This window comes from Chelonia mydas, chromosome 9 (assembly GCF_015237465.2).
Source record: "Chelonia mydas isolate rCheMyd1 chromosome 9, rCheMyd1.pri.v2, whole genome shotgun sequence".
NCBI lineage: Eukaryota > Metazoa > Chordata > Testudines > Cheloniidae > Chelonia > Chelonia mydas.
The window spans coordinates 75,924,741-75,938,779 of record NC_057855.1 but is presented as its reverse complement, the minus strand read 5'-3'; the positions used below and the strand labels follow the sequence as shown (position 1 = coordinate 75,938,779).

The 14,039-nt window shown below is 50.3% G+C and overlaps 1 protein-coding gene across 4 annotated transcripts; it reads left to right on the top strand.

Moving 5' to 3' along the window:
• Positions 1-3,438: 3,438 nt before the first annotated feature.
• LOC102933309 (transforming growth factor beta activator LRRC32-like) lies at positions 3,439-12,462 on the top strand. 4 transcript variants are annotated; one of them, XR_006283885.1, is made up of 3 exons: positions 3,439-3,599; positions 5,608-11,118; positions 11,789-12,462. XR_006283885.1 is itself a non-coding variant. In XM_037909297.2 (2 exons), the coding sequence occupies exons 1-2, from the start codon at positions 3,510-3,512 to the stop codon at positions 7,600-7,602; spliced, it is 2,115 nt and encodes a 704-aa protein (XP_037765225.1). In that variant the 5' UTR covers positions 3,440-3,509; the 3' UTR covers positions 7,603-12,462. The 4 variants fall into 4 exon arrangements, 1 of the variants encoding a protein (XP_037765225.1); XR_006283884.1 differs by having other exon boundaries at positions 3,440-3,629; XR_006283886.1 differs by having other exon boundaries at positions 3,498-3,629; positions 5,837-11,118.
• Positions 12,463-14,039: the final 1,577 nt, after the last annotated feature.

Below are 14,039 nucleotides of genomic sequence, written 5' to 3'. Positions count from 1 at the left end.
TTTCCATCTGGCACCATCCTTCACCACAAGCTCCATGTAGACAGTCCACACTGGCACACTGGTCTGTGACAGCACTGAAGACTCCTTTGGGCCTGTTAGAATAGATGCTGGTCGATGCTGTAAGCAAAAGGCAGGCTTCCAGATCTCCATGTGACCCTCCCCCAGAGCAAAAGGAGAAGAGGTAGCATCCAACTTGCAGAGAGAGGTCAAGGAGAAGAAAAACAGGAGGCATCATTCTCCTCCAGCACCGACACGTTTCCTTTGGGGATTCCTTACCAGTGCTGCTGTCATCTTTGGCACATACTCCTCCTCAGTTTAGGCCTCCAATGCTGACACCATCACCACCATCCTCTTGTTGGAGACCCCCCTCAAAGCTGTTGGCTACATTGCCACTGCTTGAATCCCCACAGCAGTATTTGCCTCCAACTTCCATCCAGAACATAATGGAGGAAGATGGGATCCCCTCTGTACCAGCTATGTAAGTTCTTCTGGCCCCCTCCAGAGAGCCCAATTCAACTTGCCTTGTGAAAGATATTATGCAGGGCCATGTTCAATTACTCATGTGGCCCTATATTCAGGGGTCCAAGCAGGCTCTCTTTCATGCTGCCAAACTCACCATGGCACTATCTTCAGCACAGGCACAAGATACCTCTTCTGGCACCAAGATATTTCCCAGGATGGCTGTTCTCTTTGAGAGTGTCTGTGTTCCAGATGGTGCAGATATGTCCATCACTATTGCCACTGTCATTGGTGCCAGCATTGACACCTCTTCCTCTTCCAAAGGGCAGAATAGACATGGATAGGCACAGGGAATTCCCAGCCTTTGGATGGAAATGCTGGGGATTCTCCAAGGAGTGCATGTTTGCCAGAGTCTGATCAGGGACTTTCAGTTAATTTCACCCTAAAGGCCAAAACCAGCTATTTAAAGTGCACAGAGGAGTTTGTTTGGGTTCCCCCATCTGACACTCTGGGGATGTGGAAAAAGGCTAGGGGATGCACAGAGCCTGGGTCTTGTGCTAGGGAGTTAGGTCACCCATACCAGGAGAGAGGTTAACTTTGTTCCCTTCCCTGTACTCCCTTCCCGTTCCTCTGTTTCTTGCTAGGGATGGTGAAGGGATGGAGGAGGTGAGCTAGAGAGCTGCAGGCCAGTGTCTCCCTAAATGGAGATTCCATGTTTTTTGGAACTGTATACATTTTGTGACATCTTTTGATTGTCTCTAAAGAACAATAAAGGCTTGCTCTCTCTAAGGTCTGTGTTTGCCTGCATGGCCTGAAACCCAGGCCTTCAATAGAATCAATATGAACAAGCAAGGTTTAGAAGAGCTGATGCCTTCAGGGGCCCTGCACCCGGTGAGGACTGACCAAGAAGATGGGTTTAAAGCATTGTACCTGGTTTTCCAGTCCAGAGACTAGAACTTCCACAGGATTCTCTACTCACCCTTAAGAGCCCTGTTTATTCACTGAGGTGCATCTGACCCTCAGCACTGCATTTTGCTTGAGACCTGAACCATAAGAAACAAAGAGCTTTCCCACAATATAAAAGCTCTTGTGCAAACTGGGTAGTGGCGGTGCTGCCTGCTGCAGGAAAGGAATGAAGAGTCAACAGCATTGAGCCAAATAAACAAAAAAAGTCCACTTAGCAAAATATCCCATGAACTGTCCCAGCAGCCAAACATTCTTGTTGTGACACGTATGGACCAACCAGTAGGTGGCAGAGTGGCCCTGGATATGTGACCACAGAAAAATTCTTTTTTGAGATATGCTGGTACTGGGGGAGCTAATATGAGTAGGGTGACCAGATAGCAACTGTGAAAAAATGGGATGGGGTGGGGGTAATAGATGCCTATATAAGAAAAAGTCCCAAAAAATGGGACTGTCTCTATAAAAACGAGACATCTGGTCACCCTAAATATGAGGCTGTCATAGGAAAATCCCCTCTCTCTGTCCCCTTTCTCCCCCAGTGCAGTGTAAATACCAGGCAATCATCTTCCAGCCATGCTTCACACCATTAGGGGCCCAGGAGGAGAGCATGGTGATAATGCAGTGGGCAGTGGCAGCACAAGTTCCCGTTCCCATCACCCACATATACCCCTGGCTCCTGCCCATGCCTGTTGCACCCTGTCCAGGGAAAGAAAGGCGGTCATTCTCTGTGGCCCATTCAGTTCGGGGCTAACTGGGGGTGAGGGGATGTTGTGAACACCTATTCACAGAGCCCTGGGCTGAGACTGCAGACTCATTGCTCACTCACCCCAGTGATGGTTTCTGTTCTCTGTGCACTGCACCCTACGCTGGAGGTCAAAGGCTCTTGCTGGCTGCTGCTGCTTAGAGCTGTGTGGTTGGGTTGGGCATGTTCCCCTCTTGGTACATTTGTTACTGTCTGGGGGCGAGGGGAAGGTGGAATGCCAGGGGTTTAAACGGGTCACCTCTCTGAGCCCATCTCTCCTGCCCTCGCCTCCCTTTTCATGTAGCTCAGGGAGGCTCCATCCCCCATCCCTTTGGGAGGCTTCTCTGATCCTGGGAATAGAAGTAGCCCATGGGTTGTGGGAGACTGGGCACCCCCTAGCAGAAGCACCAGTGGAGCCCATGGGATAATCCAGGTGCAGGAAACCCCTCGTGAGGGTGTGAGCTGGACTTCACCTCAGGACTGTGCTGGGTGATTCATCCATGGGAGCTGGATGGTAAAACCCTTGGTGCATTCGCTCCCCAGCAAAGGGTCAGGTGTTGTTGTAAAATTTCCCTCTGCATGAGCTGCAGTAGCCCAGAGAGGGAGAAGGGAATTCCCTCTCCAGGCTCACTCCAGCCTCATCTCCCCCTCATCTCATGGAGGAAGGCATGGCCAGTAGTGCTGAACAATGACCCCAGTGCTGTTTATCACCACAGAAAGGGATTTGATTCCCCTCAAATGTCTAGCACCTCCCACCTGTGACTATTCCAGCTTGGGCAGCCAAGGGGGCCCTACTCTTCCAGTTTACATTTTGCCTGGTGGCACCATCTGGTCTTAGGTGCTAGCCTGAGCCCAGCATTTCCTACAGTGTCTAATTGCTCGCTTGGGATCCCCTATCCAAGCTAACCAGGCTTAGCTGTGAGTTCTGACCCAGAGCACAGCAGGAGGTGGCTGCAGATAAGACCCTAGGACAAACCCTTTGGACAACAGTGTGGTTTCCAAACTGGGGAATACCCACAAAAACTCCTCTCCTTCCCTGGGCCTTATCTGCTCCATTTTCTGATATTTATTTCCTTTATAGTTTCAAATGATCACCTGGAAGTATGTGTAGTGGCATCTCCACCCCCTGTTCCCTAGTTTCTCTTTCCTTTGTGGCTTCATATACTGTTTTTCCCCGTCAGAGGCTTATATCTTTATTTTCCCACTACTGTAGCTGGGACTCCCACACACTATCTCCTTCCCCAAGCCCGCACTGGAGCCTATTTATATAGAAGTCTTTCCCTCCCTTAGCCCAGATGAGAGCACAGAAGCAGTGGGAAGGGGCTGCTTGCTCCTGGAGCCCATCATGTTTCTGTCAGAACACCGGCTGGCTGAAAGAGGATATTTGCTGCTCTGGCTGCTCCCATCTGTTCTCAAAGCCCAGCCTAGTGCGGAGGTGAGCCCAAACCCTCTGCCATGCCAGCAGGTAAGGCTAATTGCCCAGGATCCTTTGTGATTTAATAGCCAAACAATGCCCCCGGTGGGTCTCAGACAGGAACTGCTGGTTGTGCTCACACCCTGCTGTGATACTGAAAGTTTAAAACCAGATTTTGAAAATCTTCCCCCCAAACTCTGACCACCTCAGCCTAGCAGCCACCTCTTCAATAGCCTGTCTTTTTAATGTCCCCTCTCTTACACTTTCTTGTCTCTCTCTGCCTCAAGGACTTTCAGACCTTGTCTTCAAGCCTCTCTCCCCACACCTCTGCCTTGTAATCTCCCCTCTTTCACCATTAGCCTTGTACCCAGGTGCTTTCATTTTGTCACCCTGAGATATCATTACCCCTCATCTTCAGCAGTTTCTACCAGACAGACACTGTCTTGGGCAACTTTTTGGATACCATGTGTCTGAGTGAGGCTCGACACAGCACTTGTATGTATGGGGCCAGGAAATGCTAAATACCCTGAACACATCTTGTCACCTTGTATTGTCTGTTCCTCCCCCACTTTTCTGTGACTGATCTCCGGGGTGGCTTCCCTTTGGGGACCAGTTGGTGAAACACCAGATCTCTAGAATTAGAATGTGGGGGACAGAGCAGAGAGAGGAGGAGACCGTCTGGGCCGCAGTAAGCAATGAGATCGATGGCTTTCTCCTCCCCTTATACCCAACCAGCTTCTACTCCCCGGCTGTCTTGGCCTGGAGAGCCAAGGAACATGGGCCTGAACTCAAACCCGGTCTCTCCAGTGACAGTGAGAGCACTAACCCCTAGACATCTTTTTTTCTTCATGGCCAGGCGCTAAAGCTGGAGCTCGCTCCCAGCCAGTCACTCAAGTGAATGACAAACTACAGCTTGAAAACAAGGGACAGAGGTCACGGCACTGCCTCCTGGCTTGATCACACCCCCTGGCTGTGTCTTTTTCCGCTCGCTAAGTGATAGGCTGTGGTTAGAGGAGGTGGGATGGATCACTTGACGCTTGAGGGAGGATTGTGGCTGCCAGAGGATTGAGGTTTCTCATTGTGGGATAAGAAATGACGAGGCAGGTCCCAATGGGAACTATTCTTCTCTCCCTGTCCCCTCCTTGGATATGTGCCTGACTGAGGGCTGTGCTTGGGGGAGTGGCACATGGCACAGAGGAGCCATCAGGACACGCACCACACTGCAGCCTAGGCTTTGGGATGCAGCTGGCAGACTCCACACAGTCTCATACCCTTCTGCAGCCCAGTGAATGTGACACAGACCCTTGCCGGTGGAGGGAAAAGGATGGTGATGATGGTACTTGAGATCAGCCAATGAACAGTGCTGACCTAGCAGTCAGGAGCTGTCTGCCTCCCTCGTGCCTTATTTTTGTTCAAGAGAGGGAGCAGAGGTGCTGTGTGGTTCCTTCGTTGACTCTAAGCTGTGATCTGCTGGCCCAGCGTAGGTGCATCTGTGTCAGCAGCGCAAACCAATAACCTGAGCTTCTTCAGGGGCTTCCCTGAAGGTAATAGTGCCAGCAGGGCCCTCCCTAGGGGGATGCGGGGCCCATTGCAGAAGTGACAAATCTGTCACTTCTGGGACTGACCTCGCCACCCAATCGGTCCCTCCTGCAGGGGCCCCCAAAGCACGGGGCCTGGAAAGGTCACCACGATTCGCCGTACCCAAGGGACGGCTCTGAGTTCCAGACCCCACTGTACCTCAGAAAGCCGGGTCACAAAGAACCCCCTACAGCTCTGAAAGAGCTTCCCACCCACAAGGTCAGATTTGTGATTATGCTAGAAACTGTGTGTGAAGGCCCTTATGCCTTGATCTCAGCCCGCCGCGTCGAAAGTATTTGCCTAAGGGGAGCGCGTGCTTGTGTCTGAGGATTTCTAGTAAAATTCCAAACAGCAGTAAGATGTGCGTGTGATAGGAGAGGAGCCAGGTCTGAAATGAGGTTTGGGCTGAGCTCCTTCACTCTCATTGATGGCTTTCCTTGTTTCTCCATAGAGCTCAGTTCAGGTCTCATGCCAAGGTCTTGGCCTCCGCACATTTCCAGAGAAGCTTGGCCATGGGGTTAAGCAGCTCGACCTCTCTGACAACTTCATCCAAAACCTGACGGAAAGCTGCACATCAAAGTTAGGGCAGCTAGAGCACCTCAACATGCATTTCAACCAGTTGGCAACTGTGTCAGAAATGGCCCTGACTCATCTAACTCATCTTCACTCTCTGCTCCTAGCTGCAAACCACCTTGATAGGAATTACTTCACCAATGGAAGAGCATTCGGGTCCCTGAGGAATCTAAAGGTCCTGGACCTTTCGGCAAATAATTTGGACAGTGATATGGCAGCCTGGTACTTCAGCAATCTCACCTCTTTAAAGAAACTGGATCTATCCTGGAACAAGATGACCAGGCTGCCAGGGAGCATCTTCCAGGGAACTCAACAGCTAAGAGAGATCAACCTTCACAACAACTACATCATGGAAATAGAGGAAGGCGCTTTTGAGGCTCTGGTAAGTCTAAAGGTGGTGAATTTAGCCATGAATTCCCTTCACTGTATCTCGGGCTTCAGCCTCACACAGCTGCAAGTTTTAAATCTCAGCTACAATGCCCTGGAGTTCTTTGTTACAGAGGAGAGAAAGGAGCAGTACCAGCTTCAGGTGCTAGATCTGAGTCATAACAAACTGATCTACTTTCCAGAGCTCCCCAAGATGCATCGCCTCACACACTTAAACCTCTCTGATAATGCCATGGTCTCTTTGGCACCAAGTTCCACCAATACAGCAGAGTTCAGACTGTGGTATGATGAGATGGCAAGACCTAACATATCCTTGAATATTTACAATGCAGCAGCTAGACTGTCAAAGATAACTGACTTAGATCTCAGCAGTAACCTGTTGTATTTGTTCCCAGTTACTTTCCTTCACAATCTGAGCTCCCTCCAGAATCTCAATATGGCTAAGAACTGTCTCCATAATATCGCTGTGGAGTCACCTCCTGGTGATATGAAAAGCAAGGAGCCAGGCGTGATGCATGACAATGCCTTTCTGTCGGTGCAATCATTGGATCTTCAAGGCAATTTCATTCATTCCTTGCCACAGTGGTTTTTTGGTATTCTGCCCAAACTGGAAACACTTGACCTTGGTTCTAACAGCCTCCAGCCTTGTGAGAGCCAGAATGCTAATAGAAGAGAGATACCAACAGGTCATAACTCAGCTCAAAGAGGTAACTGTACATCCTTCTGTGACATACCTCAGCTGAAGTATCTGAGTTTACGTAGGAACAACATTGTGAGGCTATATCCTTTCATGTTCAACCAAACCTCTTTGGTCTCCCTGGATCTGTCTGAGAATGAAGACTTGTTCATGCCAAAAGGAGCTCTGGAGGGTCTGGAATTCTCCTTGCAGAAGCTCTCTCTGAGAGGAAACCAGATGGACAATAAAAAGACAGAGTTCCCTTGTCTGAAGATGCTGAAAAACTTGGACATGTCAGACAACAAGTTGAGTCTTTTGCCCCCTGACCTTGTCTGCTCTCCACTGGAAAACCTGAACATTCGCAATAACAACCTCCAGGCCTTAGAGAAACCTGCCACCATGAGATGGTCCAGCAGCCTCAATCATCTGAACGTTGCTGGCAATCCCTTTAGCTGTTGTGCACTGAGCTGGCTGGAAATTCTACAAGCTGCCCGTGTGAGTGTGTTGGATCTGAATGAAACTCTGTGCTCTTATCAGGACAAGAACAGGAACTTCTCAGCAAAGATAGCCAACAAGCCCACGTGGCTTTGTCCTCATCAGATAGGAAATCACTACCTGATGGTATTGGTGGTGGTGATCACTCTTTGCTTTCTGTTTCTCAGCTGCGGGATGTTCTGTCATCTGAAAAAGAATCAGAAGCTGTCAAAGTATCTGAGCTTCACAAGCAACAGGGTGGACCCCATTCCTTATCATCCAAATAAGGAAAAGAGAACTGAAGAGATTGTAACAGACAGAGTTACTGAAGTATAGTACGGGGCAGGAGAGGGAGAATAATATTTATTGTATTTTAGGCACCTGCCCCTCACTATTAAAGGCTTCACAAACAAGACAATAAAACATTCAAAATCAAATCAATATTCGGTGCTCCCTCCTGATGCAAGCAGCTTAGACACATGCTGTAGCCTCCACGGGCCATCTCTCCATACTGCTTTTTTGTGTGTGCAAGGGATAACTGCTCATTGTGGGAGCCGTGGAAATATTGTTGTATTTACAAAGAATTCCCTCATGGGTTTCCTGCCCTGAAACAAGGTTGCTGCTCTTTGAATGGATCTCCCCCTCCTGCTTCACAGCTGAACCCACCCTCTTCTGTTTGTGAGCAGATAGTTATCTCCACAGCAACAGAATTGTTATTCTACAAAACTGTTGTTCCGCATTCTCCAGGAGTTGTCACTTGGCCTTTCAATAGGCAAATTAAATACTTCTTACTTGTCAACCTAGTAAACAAGAAGCCCCCCACCCCTTCTTTCCCCCCTGCAATATGAGGGCTGCAGAGTCATGTGAAACGCCCCTTGTAAGGAAGTTTTAGGCCTGGTCTACACCTAAAACAGGTCAACCTAGCTACAGTGCTCAGAGGTGTGAAAAGTTCACACCCTGGGAGATTTAGTTAAGCTGAGCTAAATCCTGATGTAGACACTGCTAGGTCCTCAGAAAAATTCATCTAGCAACTGCCTCTCAAAGGAGAGGATTTACCGCAGCAATAGAAAAAACCTTTCCATCACTGTAGTGAGTGTCTCCACTACAGCAGCTGTTTGGCTGTAGCACTTGACGTGTAAACAAATCTGTAGTGTATTCTCCTGTAATGGCCCAAAACACAACAGCTTACAGTATCAAAAATGGCCTTGTGGGGAAGGGGGAGAGGGTGATTTCTGTAGAATCCCAGGTTGTTGTTTAAAAACGTGACTCTCCCCTTTGTTGACACTCCTGTCCCTTGAACTTTCATCCAAACCTTTGTGCTGAGTTGACGCTTCTAAGTGGCTCTGAGCAGTGCAGAGTGTGCCTGAGGGTGGCTTGCCATGTTCTTGGCCATTGTGATAGGAATGAATCTACCTCAACAAAAAGAACCCGAGCTGAAAATTCTCTGCCTCTCTGTGGTCAAAACCCCTAAGCTTTTCAGGTCAGCGTGCAGGCAGAGCTTGAACTAGGACAGCCAAGCCACAATTTCTAAACTTGTCATAAGCCTGCAGTGGCTGTGACAGGCTGACATCTTCCACAATGACAGGAGCGCGCAACTGGGCTGTCTAGCTCCAGGGAAAGCTGCCCCCCTGCACCCATGGAAGCCATCAAGGCAAAGAGCTCCCAGTCACTGTTCTAACCAGTAACGCTCTCACCTTTGGTGCTCACACTCCCCAGATAATCAGCAATCGATTTAAAAGATGCTGCAGGAGCAGAGTCCTGAAAGCTGAGGTGCTGAGCAGGGCCTGGCGAGTAGGGGACTCTGCTCCTGTGGTACTGAGACTGCAGCTCTCTAGCTGCCAGGTTACTCCTTCTGGGACTCAGGAAGCCAAAGAGAAACACTCATTAGCATCATGGGAGTTGTGCTTGAGCTCAGACACATTCATTCTCCACCCTGTCGCTGCCAGGCTTGCTGTGACAAAACCCATTGCTTTTCAGGGTTCCTCAGTTCTAGTCTTTGTCACCCCAGCCAGCCTGACACTGAGTGCGACACCCAGGAATGTTTACAAGTCGAGCTCTACACATGTCTGGTGCTGCAGAGTGAGTGGGGTTTGGAAAAGGTTTAAATTATTCATGAATTGTCATTAAATGATTCATTGTAAAATAAAGGACACTTTGCTCTAAAGAAGGTGCTGCCCTCTACCTCCCACCCCCCCGCCACCTGCGTTGTGTCTGTATGTCTGCGACTACTGCCTTACGTGCTGTGACAAACCGACTTTCCGAATGAATGGGAATCTATGCCTATCTCACTGGATGGAGCTGAGCCCATGTTCCCATGTTCAGTTCAGACTCTCTTTGATCCAGAAGGGTACTGTGGCCAAGATAGGCCATGGGATTATGCTGGTCTCTATTCCACTGTGCTTCCCTCCCTATCCACCAGGCTCTGTTGTTGTCTATGGATTTATCCTTCTCATGTACATTAGAAGCTCCTTAGGACAGGGATGTATTTTCTTATTTGTCTGGAGAGCACTGTGCACGCACCACTGGGGCTATATAAGCAATCTGGCTGCTCCCAAGAGCTGTGATTATCATGCAAGAGAAGGTAAGGGAGAGAGGGATGGATGCCCTCTTCGTATCCAGGGCATGGTTACTTCAGAGGGTGTTTCATGATAAACAAAGCCCCAGTTGCAGGTGCTGTTGTTTTTTGACAGGTGTTTTTGAAGCTGTAAATGTGCATTTTGGGTGGCCTCTTGGTTAGTAATGTTCCTCATTTAAACCACATACTAGGCTGTACTTTCTATGCATTCCACAGTATGCTGACTTGGCCTTCATAGGGTTTATTCATCATCACCTTCCCCTGCCCCCATGAAGAAGCCTTCAGTGTTGTACATTCCATGCACTCTAAACCAGGACAGCCCTGCCGTGCCCCACTGAGAGCTTTGTTTGGCCTTGGCTACACTTGCAAGTTAGAGCGCATTAAATCAGCCCTGGGCGCCCTAACTCCTGAGGTGTTCACACTGGCAAGGCACGCAGAGCGCCTGGACTCCACGGCTGGAGCGCCCGTGGTAATCCACTTCCACGAGAAGCATAAAGCTTGCTGCGCCCCGGCTGGAGCCCCATGGGACCAGAATGGATGTCCTGGTCCATTAATGCGCTCTGATCGGCCTCCAGAAGTGTCCCACAATGCCTGTTCTAGCCACTCCGGTCATCACTTTGAACTCAACTACCCTGCCCTCAGGTGACCAACTGTCAGACCGGCCCTTTAAATTCTCTGGGAATTTTGAAATTCCCCTTCCTGTTTGCTCAGCCAGGCGTGTAGTGCTCTCAGCGCATCTTTCCAGGTGACCATGCCTCCACGCGCCGGGTGATCCCCAGTATGGAGCAATGGAAAGGTGCTGGACCTCATCAGTGTTTGCGGGGAGGAAGCTGTCCAGTCCCAGCTGCGCTCCAGCAGTAGGAATTAGCAGTAGAATACCTACGGGCAGATATCAAGGGCCATGATGGAAAGAGGCCATGACCGGGACACTCTGCAGTGCAGGAGCTGGAGAACGCCTACCGCAAAGCCCGAGAGGCAAATCGCCGCTCCAGTGCTGCCCCTGCGACCTGCCGTTTCTACAAAGAGCTGGATGCAATACCTGGGGGCGACCCCACCTCCACTCCGAAGAGCACCAGGGGCCTTAGCAGCCCAGAGTTCAACAAGGCAAGAGGAGGAAAGCGGGAGCGAGGGTGCTGAGGAGGAGGGGGGCCCAGAGCCAGAGGACGGCCCGGCATCCCGATATGCATACAGCCAGGAGCTGTTTTCAAGCCAGGAGGAAGGTAGCCAGTAGCAGCGGACAGTGTTTGAGGAAGAACAAATAGCAGAGGAGGTGACTGGTAAGTGGCTTTTATTTTGGGAAGGAAGTTGTTCAGTGTGGGCTCTTGGGGTGAGGAGAGTTAGGGCTGCATGCATGTCTAGATGCGGAAAAGGGCGTTGATGTGCTCTCTCACAATGCAGAAATCGACCTCAGTGATCTCACCAAAGGTCTCATGCAGAAGCTGGGCAATCCTCTTACACAGGTTCCTTGGCAAAGCTACTGTGTTCCTTGTCCCAGTAAGGCTAAAATGTCCGCACCACTGTGCCGAAAGTGTTGGAGGGACCATTGATGCACACAGGCAAGCAGCATTAGGGCCAGGGCAGAAGCCGCATTGTAGTAGAAGACCCTCCCTTGCTCCCCAGGTCACCCTCAGCAGCGAGATATCTTCCAGGACTAACTCATCCTGTGGAAAATGTGGGGACAGTGTTCAGTATAGGGGCCCCCTGCAGCTGTTGGCTCTCCCCAAGGCACAGAACCCCAGAGGACAGTACGGCCGTGAAACAATCAGTCCTCCTTGCCCCTGTGTTTACTCGCCATTTCGGGGCTCCCTTGGGTTATGTGCACTCGCTTTGGGACGGGCACTTTCTGCTATTGTGTACACTGTACTTGTCTTTAAGTTCAGCCGAATCATTGCTCTGTCTGGCGTGAACAATGCTGCCTCTGTTAAGTGTTGCGTTTTGGCTTTACAGATGCAACCTTGAGATCCCAGCCGTCCTTGTTATCAACGGCCGAAAGCCTAGAAAGAATCAGGAAGCGGCCGCGAAGAAGCCAGGAGGACCTTCTGCATGAAGTTATGCAGCAGTCCCTACTAATAATCAAGAAGTATAGGAGTGGTGGGAGACTGAAAGGAGGCTCCACCAGCAGAATGCAGATCACCGGCACCAAAGCGTGGAGCGGCTGCTAAGCATTATGGAGCACCAACCAGACTCAATGCAGGCGCTCATAGCACTGCAGATGGAGCAGATCCGCGCCTGCCCCCGCCCCGCAGCCCTTGTCCCAAAACTCTTTCCCTTGTGCCCCCATGTCACCGCCAACCCACTTCACCCAACATCCGGTTTCTTACCGCCACCAGCTGCCTCCGACACCTGTAGCTTCACCACCCAGCCCTGCAAACTACAACCCTTACCCACTGCACTCAGCCCCCTTCACCATGCATTTTAGCCAGCCTGAAGTGCAGCACCCATTGCACCACACTCCAGACAGGAAGGCTGAATATGATAACAAGACATACGCAAATCTGTGCTTGTCCCATTCCCCACCCTGCCCCCTTCCCTCCTCCCACACAGCACAGATGTGTCATGCCTTTTCTGTTCCCCAGCAGTTGTGTTTCTTTTCAATAAATGAATTTTTTTGGCTTTGAAAACATTCTTTATTGCATTAAGTAAAAGATACCAGAGCCCAGGAAAGCAACAGGCACTGCAAGTTAGTGCATCATACGTAGTAAACACAGATGCCTACTAGCATTGGAGCCACTGCACTTCACTCCTGTGCAGGGCACCAGACATTACTGGTGGCTCTCAGCATCGAATTGCTCCCTCAAGGCATCCCTAATCCTTACAGCCCCGCGCTGGGCCCCTCTAATAGCCCTGCTCTCTGGCTGTTCAAATTCAGCCTCCAGGTGTTGAACCTCCGTGGTCCATGCCTGAGTGAAGCTTTCACACTTCCCTTCACAAATGTTATGGAGGGTACAGAATGCAGCTATAACCATGAGGATGTTGTCATCGGCCAGGGTCCAGCTTCCCAAACAGACAGCACCAGCAGCCCTTTAAATGGCCAAAAGCACACTCAACGGTCATTGTACCAACTCAGCCTGTTGTCGAACCACTCCTTGCTGCTGTCAAGGCTCCCTGTGTAGGGTTTCATGAGCCATGGTATTAAAGGGTAAGCCAGGTCTCCAAGGATCACAATAAGCATTTTGACTTCCGCTACGGTGACCTTCTGGTCTGGGAAGAAAGTCCCGGCTTGTAGCTTCTTGAACAGGCCTGTGTTTCAAAAGATGCGTGCATCATGCACCTTTCCGCATCAGCCTGCGTTAATGTCCATGAATCGCACATGATGATCCACAAGTGCTTGGAGAACTATCGAGAAATACCCCTTCCGATTTATGTCCTTGGAAGCTAGGTGGTCTGGTGCCAGAATTGGAATATGCGTCCCATCTATTGCCCCTCCACATTTAGGAAAACCCATTTGTGCAAAGCCAGCCACAATGTCACGCACATTGCCCAGAGTCACGGTTGTTCTGAGCAGGATGCAATTAATGGCCCTGCAAATTTGCATCAGCACAATTCCAGCGGTCGACTTTCCCACTCCAAACTGGTTAGCGACCAATCAGTAGCTGTCTGGATTTGCCAGCTTCCAGACTGCAATAGCCCCACGCTTCTCCACCAGCAGGGCAGCTCTCAATCTCATGTCCTGGTGCCACAGGGTGGGGGTGAGCTCAGCACACAGTCCCATGAAAGTGGCTTTCCTCATCCAAAAGTTCTGCAGCCACTGCTCGTCATCCCAGACTTGAATGATGATGTGATCCCGCCACTCAGTGCTTGATTCCCGAGCCCAAACGCAGCATTCCACGGTGGTGAGCGTGTCCGTGAATGCCACAAGCAATCTTGTGTCGTCATCATAGAATCTCAGGGTTGGACAGGACCTCAGGAGGTCATCTAGTCCAACCCCCTGCTCAAAGCAGGACCAATCCCCAATTCGACATCATCCTCGGACTCTTCACTGTCACTTTGTAGCATAAGGAGTAACTTGACTGCACTCCGTGATGTGCTGGTGAGATCCATCAGCATATTCCTCAGCAGTTCAGAATCCATTCCCACAGACCGAAAGGGAAGACAGAGCACACAGTACAAAAACCGTTGAAAGATGGTGCCAAATGTGGATGGAAGCACAGGGATGCGAAGTGATGCATCACAGGGCATTGGGACAGGACCCAGGATG